This window comes from Micromys minutus, assembly GCF_963924665.1.
Source record: "Micromys minutus genome assembly, chromosome: 6".
Taxonomy (NCBI): Eukaryota; Metazoa; Chordata; class Mammalia; order Rodentia; family Muridae; genus Micromys; species Micromys minutus.
Genome location: NC_137975.1, coordinates 62,268,579 through 62,285,437, shown reverse-complemented (window position 1 = coordinate 62,285,437; position 16,859 = coordinate 62,268,579). Strand labels below are relative to the sequence as shown.

General features: G+C 42.4%; 1 protein-coding gene across 1 annotated transcript; it reads right to left on the bottom strand.

The window, feature by feature from the left end:
- Nucleotides 1-3,724: 3,724 nt before the first annotated feature.
- Nucleotides 3,725-12,979, bottom strand: IDI2 (isopentenyl-diphosphate delta isomerase 2; the record flags this gene model as incomplete). The annotated part of the gene is made up of 4 exons (XM_080917752.1): nt 3,725-4,042; nt 8,016-8,146; nt 11,924-12,016; nt 12,838-12,979. 4 exons carry the CDS (start codon nt 12,977-12,979, stop codon nt 3,725-3,727), a joined length of 684 nt encoding a protein of 227 aa, XP_080773878.1.
- Between the last annotated feature and the right edge of the window lie 3,880 nt (nt 12,980-16,859).

The following is a 16,859-nucleotide window of genomic DNA, read 5'->3' as shown; positions in this document are numbered from 1 at the left end:
GGATGTTCTGTGTCCGGAGTGGGTGGCGGCACACGGACCCGGCTCGGCAGTCTCCTCTAAGACTTTTGATTATTCTGCTATTGCTTTTGACCTTCAGGCCTTGCATCTTAAAATTGCCTACTAGCCTTTATCAGAGAAGATGCTCAGACAACAATATCAAGAATTACACTAGAATAACTTATAATTTCAAGATTGAAATAAAATCTCCAAAGAAAGGGGGGGGGGAATGTGGAGCCTAAAGACACAGAAATGGTTGAAGTCAGACTCAGGGACTTTCCAGTCATCCCAAGACCCTCTAGAAAGCCCTAGATGGGATCCTGATGCACGTCATAATTAGCTCAAGCTTTAATCACCCAATTCTGAGAAATAAAACAAGTTCGAAAACCCACAGAATTTGTTGGCTGACAGTCACAGGGTCTCATGGAAAAATACCTAAATATGCATCATCATCAGCCTAAACCCCCTCATCCAATGAATCCAAAGGTCACTCTAATCCACCAACGCAATGTCACCACCCCATGTTGTTGCTGAAATCTGCCCTCAGAACTGTATAAAAATTGTGTACTTTGAAACCTCAGGGTCATCTCTGTCTTGCTTGCAGAATGACCCCAGTGTACTGGACTTATTAATTAAACCTCTTGCCAATTGTGTTGGTCTCAGTCTATCTGTGTCTCTGTGGGAGTGGACAGCCCAATCATTGGGCCATGTGGATCCAACACTACAATCCAGAACTGGAGGGCTCTCCTGTGATCCAGATCTTGGTGCTAGAAGACAGAAGTTTCTGACCTGGATCTTGGCCATGAAAAAACTTAGTTCCAGGCAAGGTAGTACACACCTCGAACAGGGAGATGAAGGCAAGGAGATCTCTGAGTTCAAGGTCAGTCTGGGGCAAAACAAGTCCAAGATCCAGGTGTAGTGGTACACACCTTTAATCTGGGCCACACCTTCTGCTGGAGGCCTACAGAAGAACATTGGAAGGAGGAAGATTCTCTCTTCTTTCTATTTTCATTTACTTGCCTGAACATCTGTTGGAATCTACTTCTACAGAAGACCAGCTGAAACAACTAGCCTCATGGGACTGAGCAACTATTAGATTCTTGGGCTTCCCATTCACATCTAACCATTTTTTGAAGTAGTTGGACTACAGACTGTAAGTCATCACAGTTCATTCCCTCAATATTGGGAGACATTCCATAAGTTCTGTAACTCTAGAGAACCCTGACTGATACACAGGGTAATTCCCCCCCAAGCTGTAAGAATTAAAAGCAGGCTGAGAGTTTGACTGCAGTTACTTCACATCTAGATGTGTTTTATTTCTCTTTTTGTTCTGATCTGATGAATAGACATAACCCTGTGTCAGCCAATGCCATCAGCCACAGGCTATATTATTCTCAGGGTCGAACTACCCTGCCTTGGAAACCCTATTTCTGTTATCCTCCAGATTGCTGTGCCCACAGAATCTCTAATCACAGATGTTTATGCCATATGTATATTTAACTGGAACTTTCATGGCAACTGTGGGTGCTAAGATTGACAGAAAACTTGAATTAGCAGTGGGCAAGATGGCTCAGTGGGTAAAGATACCAAGGCTGATGACCTGAGTTTGATTCCCAGACCCCTCAGGATAGAAGGAGAGTACCATCTCCTTCTGATCTCCACATCTGCACTGTGACACATGTAACACACACACACACACACACAAATATAATATTTTTAAGGTAGAATGAGAATATAATAACCAACATGCAATTTCACCTCTGTATACTAGAAAGAATGGAAAGACTGAATTGGCTGCCTGTTTAGGAGAAAATCATACTGCCTAGCAGAAAAGGGAACTTAAAGCTATTTTGTAAACAATCATTTGTCCCCCACTGTGGATGTGCAAAAGAAGAATGGGAGATGGAAGAGAGGTCACTGGAGTTTGCACACTTGTGTTTGTGTTCAGAAATGTGTGGCTCACACAGACATATAAAATATAAAATGTAAATGTAGTCTTAATAAAGTGATATAAAGATAAGTTTGGCATTCTTGGTACTGGATGTTTCTGGTGGCCAAACAAGCCTGGGATCTCATGCAAACACTCCTCACAGCCCACTCTTGTGGCTCTAGGGTGAAGAGAAACATCTCCCTTCATGACCAAGAAGTCCCAAGGTAAATGACATGTCGGTACTGGTTGATCGCTATGTTTCCCAAACACAGACACACGTGTCACTACTCCCTCAGTGTCCATTCTTCTGACCATCCCCGTTGTGAATATGGAAGTGTGGCCTCAGTACTGGCCTGAGCTCTGACCCGGTTACTTCTGCTTCATCTGCGTCACATGCACGAGCTACTTCCTGCTCCATGTTCCCACTGCTTTGCTTCCTCAACATAACAGGCCGCGACCCTCTGAAATCATGAGCCAAGCCAGTTTTTCTCCAGTAAGCAGTTTCAGTGCTTGATGACAATCACATAAGGGAAATTTAGTAGACATTAATAGACAGGGTGAACACACAATGGCCTGTGTGTGTTGAGGGTCGGACTTAACAATGTACACCATAGCAGCCAAGCACGACAGGTTGAAAAGTTGGGAGGATGAGGAAAAAGAATTTTGAGTTCCAGGCCAACCTGGGCAATACAGTATGATGCTATCGCAAACAAACAAACACAAACAAACAGAAGCTAGACAAAACAAAACCAAATTGCTTTCCAAATACAGGGTTTAATTTAGCAAGATGTAAAGTATCCATTTATTTATTTTTCAAAAAAGGGCGTTCTCTCCTCCAGAAGAAAAACAAAATGGCTGGCTAAAAATTGGAGTTTGAGGTGTTCTTTCGAGTCCATCAAAATAGCTTTCGAAATCAACTGACTTTTAAAAGTATATTTGCTTAAATGATTGCCCCTCACTTACCCTACTGATTTGAGTTTGGCTGTGTGACTCTATGTTCTGTACAAATACTTAACATAGCAATGATGGCAGAGGCTCCCAGCAGACAGGTTATCCGGTAGCTGCAAGCCAGAGCAGGACAAGTATCATCTAGGTATTCTAGTCTTGCCAAACTTTGGTGCTTAACAGATTTTTCTGGATTTACTGTCCTTGTGGTTTTCTCCACGCAATGCCTCGGGGCTTTGGGAGCACTGGCATGCTCTCAACTCAAGGGTTGCCGCCGGCTGTTCTGTAACCTCAGTTACTACAGTGATGACACCAGCTCTATCAGAATGGGATCAGCTCTTCATTCGTACCTCTATTTCTGATTTGGGGAAGACAATGCATGTCTTCCCAGCACCAAGAAAGTTGAAAATAAAGACATGAAGCAACTGAAGAAAAAAAAAGGGCAAGAAAATACGGGATGGGATAGAGCTGTTGGCAGCATTTTTGCATGGTACACATGAAGCTGAGGGTTCGGTCTCCAGCACCAAGCGGGCAGAGCAGTGTGTGCTCGGAATCCAAGGGTTAAGGGAAGTGGAGGCAGGAGGATCAGAAATTAAAAGTCATCTGAGGCTACATAATAAGTTTGAGGCTGGTCTGGGATACATGGCCCTGCGTCAAAAAAAGAAAAGAAAACAAAGAATGAGAGTTAATGTTATTTATTTATGGATTTGATAATGATTTATGGATTTCTCGGAAGCAAGAGTCCTTTCCCTATTTTGGTCTAGGTGCATAGCTGCATCTGAGCCATGGGTCTGCCCTGAACTCAGTGTTGGACTAGGGCATCCTCACAGCCGACGTCGGATTTCCTGCTCCTCACACTCTGTATATCTTGTTAAGCTCTACAAACTGGGTGACATCATCTAAGTAAGGCCACCAAGTGTACAGGAACTGTTCTACGATGATTCTCAGCCAGGGGGTGACTTGGACTTCGCCCCGGGCCCCCCTTTCTAGGAGCTCTTCCAGTTCTTCTCGATCCAGGTAGACGAAGCTGCTGACTTCACTTGGATCTGCACTGATCTTGACGTCTTTCTTGATAAGCAGAAGGTAACAAACTTCGTGTTCTCCCCAGACTGCATCAGATTTTGCCTTATAATGATATCTTGTCATAAACACGATGTCCTCTAGAGAAACCTGAGATGAAAATTGATACAGTGTCAACAAGTCTGGTGTAAAGTGCAGACTATGTAGAGAAATGAAAGCAGATATACGTTTTCTCCTCAAAAGAGACTGATAACTTAGTTTAGTAGTTGGTAATTGCTTAAAAGCTTAATTGATCTGTTCATTTTACTGATATTGTAGGTCCACTGTATAAAATGATGGATTTTATTATGCTATTTTCACACACATGTATAGTGTATTTTACTCACACACACCTTTTAACATCTTTCACCTCTCTTTACACTTCCTGCTGTTACCCTTTCTCTTTCCTAACCACCATTCTGTTTTTATCATCACACACACACACACAAACACACACACACACACACACAATCACACACATACAGACGCACACACATACATACACAGACATACACACAGATACACATATACACACAGAGACACACACACAGACACACACACAGTGACACAGACACATAGACAGACACACAGACACACTCACAAATTTAGACTCTTAATGAAAAAAAAATGTGATAATGGTCTTTCTTAGCCTTGTTTGTTTAGTGTGATGGTATGCACATAATAATAAAATAAATTTAAAATATCTGTAACAGAATTATTATACCCATACACCCCACATTTTTTTTAAAAAATACGATCAACTTTTTATATATCCACTCCAGGCTATTCGTAGAATTTGGCTATTGGAACTACTGTCACAAGAAACATACACAGGTATCTTTGTTGTATGCTTACAAAGACTCCTATGGACCTGTACAGGAGCTGTATAACCAGATCACATGAGTCTTCTTTTTCTTGAACAAGCAGCAACCATTGTGTTTGGCATTTCAATGTAGTTGTAATTATTAGGTTAGTGGTTAAAATACTTAAGTTTTACTTCATACCCTTTAATATACATTAAAGATGAAAGACCTGTACAAACTCCAAACATGAAGGAGACAGACAGTCCTTCCACAACACTCTTCGCCCATTCTTAGGTGGTTTTCAGACGTGCCATATTGAGTGGCATGTCCTGAATCATCTCTAGGCATTTTCATGATATAGCACTGATGTAAAAAGAAGGGAAATGAGGTGGGGGAGGAGGTGCCAAACGAGGGCTTTATTTCCCAGGGAGGCACAGGAAATGGTGGCCACAGGGGAACTGGAGCAGGCGCTGGAGGAGAGCATGCTATGCAACTGCTTGGCTGTGCTCAATATACGACTTGTCCATCAGACTCTTGTGCATTTCTTATAATGACACTGGCCCTGAAGGTGGCTCTCGCCTGTGTTGTGTGTGTGGCTTTCTGTGCCTTCATGATCAGGTCTACAGCGGCTCTGAGATACCCTGTCCGCCCTTCATCTAGAGCACTTCTGGTCTGTTCAGCTGCTGTGGTGGGTCCTGCACTGAAGGAGTGATTGTAAGTTTTGTGCTCTTATTGCTGAGGTACGTATTTAATTTAAAAAACAAAAGAAGATTCTACATCGACTGCATCCTTTACTAAATCATGGTTGTTTTCACACCAAGTCATTGTTTTGGTCAGTTCCTTTTCATTCTTCTGAGTGCTGTCTTGAAATTCTTTATAACTGACGGTTTCACTGTTAAAGGCTAGAAGAACTGCCCTTTGACATGCCAACATGACATACGTCATGTCACCCACTTAGAGATAATGTACCAGGTAAGTCTTCCTCCACTGATATGACAACTATAGAGTAAGCCAAACATCTGTGCTCTTTCTTCTAGCTCTTGGGAAGCTTCAGATATGGATGAAGAAGCCCAGACGAGAGGCCATGTTCCAGCCTGAAGGACTGGTATTTAGAGTCCGTTCTTAAATCTACTACTGTGTCTTGGTTTTTGCCAATGATTTCTTTCATAAACGTTTTGGAAAACATCTTTATCACCAATATATATTTAAACAGCGATGAAGCTGTCCAACCTTCAGTCCTCTCAGTCTTTGCTGACTTCTTTATCCAGTTGTCTCAGCATGAAGCAAACACTTCATGTACTTTGGGAACAGACTTGAGCCCTCAGAAATTTACACCTAACACGGGGGCCTTATCTAAAGCACTCATAAAATGCTGATCAACATTCAAAGCTGTGTTGATAAGTTGGACAAATTTACCTCGTACTTCCACAATGACTGCACAAATAGCGTTGGTGTGTTTTCCAGAATAAGGTTTCTGGTTGCTCCAAGGCCCTCCTTGTGGATGAGATTCTGCTGTTCCTGAGTCTTTATGAGGTAAACCAGTAGGCACAGCACGGAGTAACTCATACATGTTTGCCATGCTATTTTTCTCTTGGCAAATAATAGGGTATTCTGCATGGAAGGATTGTGAGTGGTCTGACACCCACAATCGCTTTAGTATATGAACTTGAATGAATTGTCAACACGAAATTTTCTTATCTTTTAGTCTTCCTAGAACCTTTTCCATATACTGTGAGAATTTGATTTTTCTTTAATAATAAACTTGCAGCTTCTTGCTTGCAATAGCCTTCTGCCGTAAGTCAGAAAGGGAGACTCCAGGGATTCCTAATAAAACTTTAAGAAAAAAGTTTCCTTAAACTGTTTGACATGAGGAAAGGAGCTAACGACCCTGTGGATTTTCTGGTTTGGGTTTTCTCCACCACACTCATTTTGATTTTTTGGAGCAGGCTCTGGGAAAGCATGGCCTGGAGGAGCTCAACCATGAATTGGGGCTGCATATCTCATCTCGGCTCTGCTGTTTCTATCAGAGCAGCTTCCATCAACTTATTCATTTTACTAAATTGGGTAGTGATGTACCTATTTAAGCAGTCCATTTAATCTCAGCCTGGCTATCGTTTGCCTAGAACTTTGGATACCTATGCACACGATACCGAAACATGTTTCTCAGACTTCAGAACGTTCATGTGAATATGCCCGACATGATTTCCAAAAGTCAAGCCAAAACCAAATAAACCACCTCGTTTCTGTGTAAACTCTTTCTGCACAAAGTTCAGGATAGAACACACACAAAGGGCGAGGTAAGAATTGGTCGTTTCACATTGCTCTCCTGACAGACCAGTTGAGCGTTTATTCCATGCCTCCTCATCAAAATCTACTACTTTTGGTTTTAAAGACATTTAAGTTTAGTGTGGAAACCTTAACTTTTTTTTTTTTTTTTTTTTTTTTTTGCGGGTCCAAGGTCAAGGGATGAAGTCTTTCCTCTGGTCAGGGTCCAGAGGTGGGAGTAGGCTCTTAGCAAGAAGTACGAAATATTTCCTACAGGAGTCTTGATTTTAGGGTTTTTTACATTTTGTTTTTAATCTTCAGAATGATTTCCATAGTGGCTACACTAGTTTACACCTCACTAGCCGAATATGAGGGTTCATTCTTTCTAACCACATCTCTGCCAGCATTTGCTGTTCTTCCCAAGAAGCCATTTTTGATTGGGATTGAGATCAAATCTTAGTGTAATCTTCAGTTGTAGGTCCCCAATGACACAGGATGTTACAGACTTACAGGCTGTTGGCCTGTGCTAAGAAGTATGGTTCATTCATTTGTCCATTGCTGTTGAGAATGTTCGCTTATTTTTTTTTTCCCAATCCTTAATTTAGACAACCGAATCTCTGACCCATTACAATGACCTGTATCCTTTAAAGAAGTAACTATTCCACTTTCTAGAGATCCTCAAGGAAGCTCAGCAGCTTTCTGTAGAAAATAATCCACCTCCTCTCAAGTCCCTGCTCCAATGGATAAACAAAGAGACATGCATAGCCAATTCTAGACATTCTTTTCAGTGTACATTTACCTATTTTGGGAAATCTCAAGAATTTCTCCCAAGCTGGATTCCTCAGTAGGCTTGACCTTGCCCAGATAACTGAATTCACCAAAGCCCCACCCCCTCTTCCTCACAGCACCTGGGCGAGGCCAGGGACACAGATCCACTCCCCCCCCCAGGCAGATACAGTTCAGCCTCTGGCTCTTGCTCCCTTGGATATCTGCTGTTAATGATCAGACATGGGTACCTGGTCCTGGGGGATGCCCAGCTCAGCCTGCAGACGTCTCAGGGCAGCCCTCCTCACTCCCACAGCATCCTTCTCTTCCATTTCTTCAGGATTACTCAGTGGATGACTAGAACAGGAATCAGTGAAGTGCCCTGGAGAGAAGACACATGAGAAACACTATTCTTATTTGTTCCTGGAGACAGAATGGGTGAAACTGAGCTGCAGCCCTCACAGGGAGGATCATCAAGGCATGACAGATGACAGAAGTGGGCAGAGCCAGAGTCCCTGCTCCCACAGACAGTAGGTACTCGCTGAAAACTGAGTATTCCTGAACAGATCACTACAAGCCAGCACAGTTCTCACTTTGGGAAGGGAAGAAGCCAGGAAGAGAAAGAGAGAAGAGGGCTACAGGTTGGAGTCTGTGTCTTTTGTCCTGGCTGTGACGTAGGGAACAGAAGTGGTGATGCGTGCAGGTGATGTAGGTAATGCTACCCACGCAAAGGGTTGCCATGGTAACAGATGCAGGAGGGTCTTATCTCCTAGGGGTGATGTCATTGATGGATTCAGAGGCTGACTGTAAACAGCTTCTGATGCTAACAGTAAGGGTCAGGTACATGCCTAGAAGCCAGCAGCTCTGACTGCTCCCTGCCTCTCCTGTAAAAGCTTGCCCACACACTTGTCCTACCATCTGAGTGAGTCTTGGGACCGGTAACCGTTCTAAGCAGAAGAGCCGAGTGCTGTGTACAGCCGGAGTTGGTTTAGAAGCTGTGCTGAGGAAGCCCAGGGCTCACTCAGCAGTGTTGTTCTGTGGGCTGGAGAAACAGTTCAGCGGTTAAGAGCACTTACTGGGCTTACAGGGGAGTGTGTGTTCAGTTTCCAGCACTCACATCAGACAGTTCACAAATGCCTGTAACTCAGCTCCAAGGGATCTGTGTGGTGGCTTATTCTTGGATTGTGTTGCAATCCGAAGTGACAGGGTTGTGAGATGAGGTCCCTCAGTCATGAAATTTAAAAGTCAGCTTATGCTATACCCTTCAGCCTCAGGAGGCTCTGAGATTTTAAACATCCTAAGTTACATTTTAAGTTTAAGTGATAGTACTTAAGAAATCTATAAAACAAAAACATCTCTAGTCTGTACCTCAGACTGTCCAACGACAGATCACTTCCTGGAATGCTGGGGGCAATTGTCAATATAGGATGACAAACCACAGTGGTTTTGCTTTTGTAAACAAGCTTGGTTGCCCCAACCACACAGGTGTGTTTGGTCACATGCAAGCAGGAGGTACGTATGGAGGCTGGAAGGACGCCAGAATGTATGCTTGCCCCTGATTGGATGAAGGTGGGAATTATATAGCCTTGTGGGGATATTCTTTTATAAGCTCCTGTAAAGTATTTTGGTGTCATGCTCTGGTAATCCCAGGTATAGACCTATCCAGTATTTAATAAAGTTTGCTTCAAATTTGGCTCAAAAACTATGGTAGTGGTCCTATTCTTGCCGGGTGTGATTAACTTTTGACTTCCAAGGAGCACCTCTGTATATAGTTCACAACACATGTGTGCACGCACAGGCGTGCACACACACACACACACGTGCGAGCACGCGAATAAAAGTAAATTTTTAAAAAAAGAGTATCGAGTTTAAAACATGCCATGCCAAAATTAAACAGTAGGAAATATCACCCTGTTGCTAAAATTACGCTCAAAATTGAGGGTCTGAGGAGCAGCAGGTATGGGAGGGGCTTCTCAGAACTTCACTTGTCTGACCATAAACAGATTGCCCCAAATGAAAGCAATAGTCATGAACTCCCCTCCATAATTGCTCCAGAAAGATCTGCCAGGTGTGATGATGTCACCCAGAGGGTCTGGGGAGACCTCCACAGGTAGCAGGGCTGTCTTTGTTGCCTTCTGATAGTGCCTCCCTTTGACCTTACACAGCATGAGAGGCTTATCTGCATCACACGATTTGCTTTATTCACCACCACACACTTTCTTCCCTTGTGTTCTCACAGCTCGTCACCCCCAGAAACCCTAGACCCCTCTCCTTCTGTGACACAAGATGCTCTGTTCACTTCAATCACCTGGCTCTCTTCCAGGCTTACACCTTGTGGGATTCCCACATGTCTGCATGCACTGGGAAAAAAAAAAATCCTGTTTCCCACTGTTAGTTTGTTTCATCAACTCAAAACTAGTACAGAGTAGAGAAAAAGTCTTTGGTGTTTCTGATGGAGGGCTACATGCAGCCCAGCCTGGCCTTGAATTTGCCATGTAGCTGAGAATGTCCTTGTCTCCTGACCATTCTGTCCCCACCTCCCTGAGTATTGGGAGTACGGGTGTTTACCACTACCCTTGGCTTTTGTTATAGAAATGACCAAGTATTCTTGTGTGTGTGTGTGTGTGTGTAAGCATGCTCATTTATTTACATGTTCAGGGGCATGCATATGGAGACCAGAAGATGACTGAGGTATCAACCTCATGAGAGCCGTCCGTTTCCAAGGTCTTTCCTTGGCCAGGGGCTCACCAATTAGGCTAGGCTGGCTGGCCAACAGCTTCCTTAGTGCTTGGGTTACAAGCACAGGCCACCATGCCCAGCATTTTTGCATGGGTTCTGGATCAAACTCGGGTGCTCATGCGTGTGAGAAAAGTTGTCCCCCCAGGCCCTGCCCCCTTTCAAGATTTAGGTACGGAAGTGTGGGTTCCTTTACCCAGGCAATGACAACTCTGGATTTTTCTTACTAAATCTCTCCCATTCCTTCCTCGTTTTTCATCCTTGCTTGATTTTCAGACACCAGGTATTTATTTGAAACACTTTGCAGAATTCCTACTAAAGCAGAAAGTGTGCTTGCAAGTGCAGAAGCTAGAACATTCACCCAACCCTTACGAACTGAAGGGCCACGGCACTCAATATGAAATCTGTCCTGCTGACGCACGGCGGACATCAGCGCGTAGTTTCTAACCTAGAAGCTCCTGAGTCCTTTTCTGAAAGTTTAGTTCTGGATTAAAGGAGCCAACTTATCTAGCAAATGCAGAGATGGTTTGGAAAATGGCCAGAATTGAATCACAGAAAGAAGAGCTAAGGAAGGAAGAGATCTTGCTCTGCCACTGCACTCTACACTGAGGCTTTTCTTTTCCTTTTTTATCAGTAGACAGAGTGTAGGTTCTAAAATCTGAGGACAGTTTATGCTATAACACATTAAATGAAGACAGCTCTTAGGAATGCTATTTCTCTATAATAAGATGATCCCTCCCTCCTTCATTTCTAAGAGGTAAAAAAAAAAAAAAAAAAAAAAAGCAATCAAAGTTAAAACTTCGGTTTCTGAGTATTGAGTTTTATCTTCATCTCCTAATCTTTATGCCAAATACTGCTTATTATAGTTCTCCAGATTTTTTGGCATTTAAACAGCTTTGCAGCTGCGCCTGGCGGACAGACAGAGGGAGCACTCAGCTATTCGGGCGGATGGAGGGAGCACTCAGGTATTTGGGAAGCTGAGATGGGGAGGACTACAAGTCCAAGGGCAATCTGGGAAAGTTAATAAGAATATGCCCCAAAATTAAAATAAAAACAAAGGTTCAGAGTGTAGCCGAATGGTAGAATGCTTGCCCCAGGTTTAACCCCCTAGTACTACTAAGTAAGTAGTTTTGCGTTCCATACAAAACAACAGATAAACAATGGAAAACGAAGTAGAACGTCTTAGGGATCCCTAATCAAATAAGCAGAACAAAATCCAAAAAAACAGAAAACAAAAACAAACAATAACATCAACAACAACAACAAACCACCTTAAGCCAGCACCTTGAAGCAACACCAGGCAAATAAGCACGCGTCTATTTCCTCAACAAAGAGCTGTCATCTACAGCAGCTAGGTAAGTTGTGTTACCGATTTCTCCAGATCAAACACATAGGCCTGTTTATTAAGCCAGTGGGAACTCACCAGGGAAAGTAAGCTTCGTGTCTGCTCGGCGCTGAATCAGAACTTTCTTCTCTGAGTTGAACAAAACCACACTGAAGGCTCGGTGCAGCAGCCCTGAAAAAGCAAAGGTCCCCGTGTGCGCATGTGTGACAACCACGTGACGGTTGCCTGCATCCTGTCTTCAGTCTCCACGTCTTGAAAGAAACGTAGATGCTTATAGCAATTGTATGCTTCGTAGGACATACTCTCTAGAGATGAACACTTATTTGAAGAACTTGTGAGGGAAAGCCAGATCTTGATGGCAGTGAAGCAAAATTAGAACAAAAAGGTTTTATTCAGGATATTGTAACACGGAGAGAAGAGACCTCAGTATAGATTTGAGATCAACTCTGAGAATAAAGTGGCACTTACAGTCAAGTGGCAGAGTGGAGTGAGTGGGAAGAAATAGGAGGAATAAGGAGAGATGGGAGAAACTGATAGGTTGAGCTGGCCTTGGAGAGGCATGTCTTTGATCCCAGCACTTTTGAGGCAGAGGTGGGCAGATCTCTGTGAGTTTGAGGTCACCCTGGTTTTCCTAGCAAGTTCCAGACCGGGAAGGGCTGCATAATGACACTCTGAGAACAAACAAACAACATCTAGATAATCCAATACCTTCCAAGGAATTGATTGGGTATCAAGATGGGGAATTCTTTTTGAACCTAGCAGGATTCTTGTCCAATAGGATCTTAGAGGGAAGTGCACAGACACCTATAAGGTTCAAAATTCTGATGGTGGATGGGTTAAACATAGTCCTCTGTCCAAGTGATCTCCTCATTCTCCTCTTCTGCCTCTTTATCAAATAAAGAAGGAGAGGGGGAGAAGGGGAGGAATGGAGGAAAGAGGGAGTGAGAAGGAGAGAGAGAGATAGAGATAGATAGCATAGTAGACAAAACTACCTTTCTCAATGTTTTCATTCTGATGACAGTTCCTCTTAGTGTCTGCACCAATGACCTTATCATTTTCATCAACAACAATCAGCATCTGATCTAAACGCTGTAGCTGGTGTTTATCAATCCAGTCAACAGAGACATCAGACATGTCTGCAAGCTGTGATCCGACCTGAAATGGATGCTCACAATTTCATCTTTGTGTAAAGAATATTACCATCTAATGTTTTGCTATTCATTTTTAGACACCTCCAATGTCATCACACACCTTCATCCCTCAATGATAAAAAAATACTATCCACTGATGTGGCACCTTTGTTAGGTACTGGAGGAGCACATATGCTTCCAAATGTGTATTTTTGAACAGAAGATCTTGATGACTTTCTGAGTGAGAACATAGCCTTCATGCTCCCTGAGTCTTTTCAAAGATGACCCAAAAGTAAATCTCCATGAAATAGACGCTGAGGAAAAATGCATGTAAGGCTGTTTGTGACATATTTCAAAATGAAGGCCTGAAGGTTGGAACAGACCTGGAGACATTCTATATAGCCTTTTCAGAAAGTCATGTTCACCCATAGAAAGGCTGGTTCATCCCTCTTAGTGTCTGACTTAGGGTTTTACTGCTGTGTTAAACACGGCAGCATCCAGGCAGGCATGGTGCAGGAGAAGCTGAGAGTTCTACATCTTCTTTTGAAGGCTGCTAACAGAATGTTGGCTTCTAGGCAGCTAGGATGAGGGTCTTAAAGCCCACACCCACAGTAACACACCTGCTCCAACAGAGCCATACCTTCTAATAGTGCCATTCCCTCAGCTGAGCATATATAAACCATCACAGGGTCAAAATGGATTTTCTAAGAACACATTGTCAGTAACAACTGTTTTGACCAAATCTTCCCATTATCTTTCCCCCTCTTGTTTGTGAGTCCAAGACAGGTTTTTTATGTAGTCCAGGTAGGGCTCAATTTAACTCATTATCCTTCTGCAAAAGCATCCTAAGTACTGGCCCAGCTTCCTTTTTAAAGAAATGTGGGGAGGTAGAGTAAATAAATCCAATTCCTTATGTGGGTATATGAAAATATCACAGTGAGACCCATTACTGCATACAGTTAAGATATATTAATAAATTTAAAAAAAGCAAACAGTCACCTCAAAGACACTGTAATTCATTTCTGCTGCCCATCCTCACCCTCTCGTCCCAGCACAGAGGTGACTGTCCCTCTCGTCCCAGCACAGAGGTGACTGTCCCAGTGAAGAAGCTGCACAACTAGACCTCTGAACATGGGATGGGGCAAAAACCCAGGGGCAGAATTTAACAAATGCGTAGGCAACTTCTTCAGCGAAAGAGTTTCTAGAGAGAAATGGCATATACTAATCATTCCTGGGTATTGGAAACGGTGGCACTGATGCTCAGCCTGGACTGTGAGCCCCTGATACCTTCAGGTGTGAAAAGACCACAGTTAGGAGGTCTCCAGGTCTCAGTGTTTTGAACAGGAAGCCACACCCCAGTCTCTCTGTGTCCATCTTTATCCTGCCCCCTTCTTCGAGCCATGCGTCCTCTCCTCGTTCTTTTACTCAACCCCTAAATGAATGTTCTAGGCATTGCTCATCTTCAGATGATGGTAGAAAATTAGTTTAACACAGACACCTTCTTAAGGGGTAAGTTCCATTCTCTGTAGTGTAGGGTTAGGTAGCATCTCAGATAGATAGGAGATTAGTTATTTGAGATTTGATGGGATAGTTGGTCCACTCTTTTGAAAACAATAGTTATATTCTTGCCTCCAATTGGATGTATCTTTATGGATTTACAGTTAAGTCATTAAAAAACAAAAGCTTAAGAGAACTAGAAAAATACATGCATGAACAGGGTAGGTAATGTTCTGTTAGGAAAATCTTTTCTGGATACAAAAGCAATAGCATACATTTCAAGGCATAACTGAACCAGTAATAAGTATCCACATCAGGAAAGTCATGCACAAAGAAGAGGAGAAAACCAAACTACGAAATGTTATCTTCCTAACCTATTGCAGACCTATCAAATCATCAGGAGTTCTTATTTTACAAGAGAGATGTGTATAGTACAAGATGATAGAATAGCATAAATTATTGAAATAGAAGGAAACCTGTTGAACGGAGATCTCTTCAGCCAGAGGGCAGCCGACCAAGGTCTCAGAGCAGTGGAGACACGGGATTCTCCTCCTCCCTTTTATCCTGTGCAAGCCTTCTGAAGAATGGACAACGCTCAGCCCAGTGTCAGGGCGATCTCTCCTACTTAATCTATAAATCCAGTGCTAATCTCTTCCAGAAACTCCCTCGATAATCGCAATAATTACATCTCTTGTTTCTTTGAGAAAATGCCTGACAAAAGAAAGTTAAAGAAAGAATGTTGATTTAGCTCACAGTTGGAGGAGGCCATAGTGGCTGGGAAGGCAGGGTGACGAGGAAGGCTTTACCTGTGTGTGCAGAAAAGTGAGGCACACACATCACAGTCAGACAACAAAAGGACAAGGACGAATTCAGCTCTCTTTCTCTCCCTCCCCCTCCCCTTTTTAATTCAGTCTGGAACTCCAGAACATGAGCTGTCCAGAGGTGTGTCTCACAGGTGATTTTTTAATTTATTCAAGTTGACAGTTAACCAGTTCATAGATACACAAAGAAATAATATTTGATTTCTATTTGAGCATAGTGCTATAAGTTCCCACACAAAGTTAACCTCCACTTAAGAGTAACTTGCTTATAATTCCTCTAGCTGATGAGAGGGCTCTATCACTCAGGTTCTGAAAAGAAGCTTAAGGTAAAAACATAAAATAGAAACAACGGGAGCAGAACAGAAGTTATACATTTTTGTAAATAAAACTCAATTTCTACAAAGAGAAGTATTTTCAAGAGTTCATGAAATATCTGTGTTTGGGACCAGGTAATAGACCATTGACAAAAGTTGAAACTATAGATAATATTGTATAGGGGCTACAAACAACATTAAACATATGTCTATACTTCAAAATAGTAGGAAAACGACACCGCGGAATAATTTAGTAAGTAACGATGGAAAGATTCATATTACAGCATGTATAATTCATTGGGCATTCTCATCACTGAAAAGCCAGGTTCAGTGGTATACTCCTGTTAGTCCAACACTCCAGAAGATGAGGCAGGCAGATCAGAAATTCAAGACTAACATAGCCTATTTTTGAGGTACTGTCAAAAACAAGACAAAAGAGGGTCCTGGTGAGATGGACACAATTGTTGCTTTTTTTTTTTAAACGACTTTATTTTACAAAACAAAGATAAATGTACAGATTTTAAACATATTTTGCTTAAAATTATACATTTTTGTCAGTACTGTTTTTTCAGATATTAAAATAATTTTTACATAAAACTATGTGAATATATTTTTTAGTCAGTACTTGATTTTTTCAAGGGCTTGACAGTATGCATTGAAAACCTAATAGTTACAATGAGCGTAAAGTACATGCAAAACAAAACGCAACATGGAAATTGTCAAAATCTTCTTATTTTGTAAATTTTTTTTTTTGTGTTTTCTTTATTTCCTGGACTTCATACAGTCTGTGAGTTGTTTCTGGGGGAGTGCAAGCCTCTGGGGTTAGCATCCCACTATCAGTGAATAATTGTTGCTTTTGTAGAGGACTTAGATTCAGTTCCCTAGCACTCCCATGTAGATTGTCCTGAAGCTGTTTGTATTTTAATGTTAATTCCTCTTCTAAGAAGGGCTGCCCAGTCACATACTTAAGAGGTGACTTCAACTGAACCTTCCCATTTAAATTAGTAAAATAAAGGAAAGCCAGTGACCCTGGTGGGGCGAGGGAGGTGGAGAGGGCTGAGAGGGCTGAGGAGGTCAGAGGAGAGAGGAGGAGAGGTCATGGCAAGATGGAAGTTCCCAAGGACCAGCTAGACGCAGGTGATATTGATTGGCTTTAAATAGCTATGAACATTAAGGATTTTACAGGCCTAATATCTCATATAGAAGGGCAGTTTGTATCTTTGTCTATTTGATGTAATCTTGTTGTGTAGAG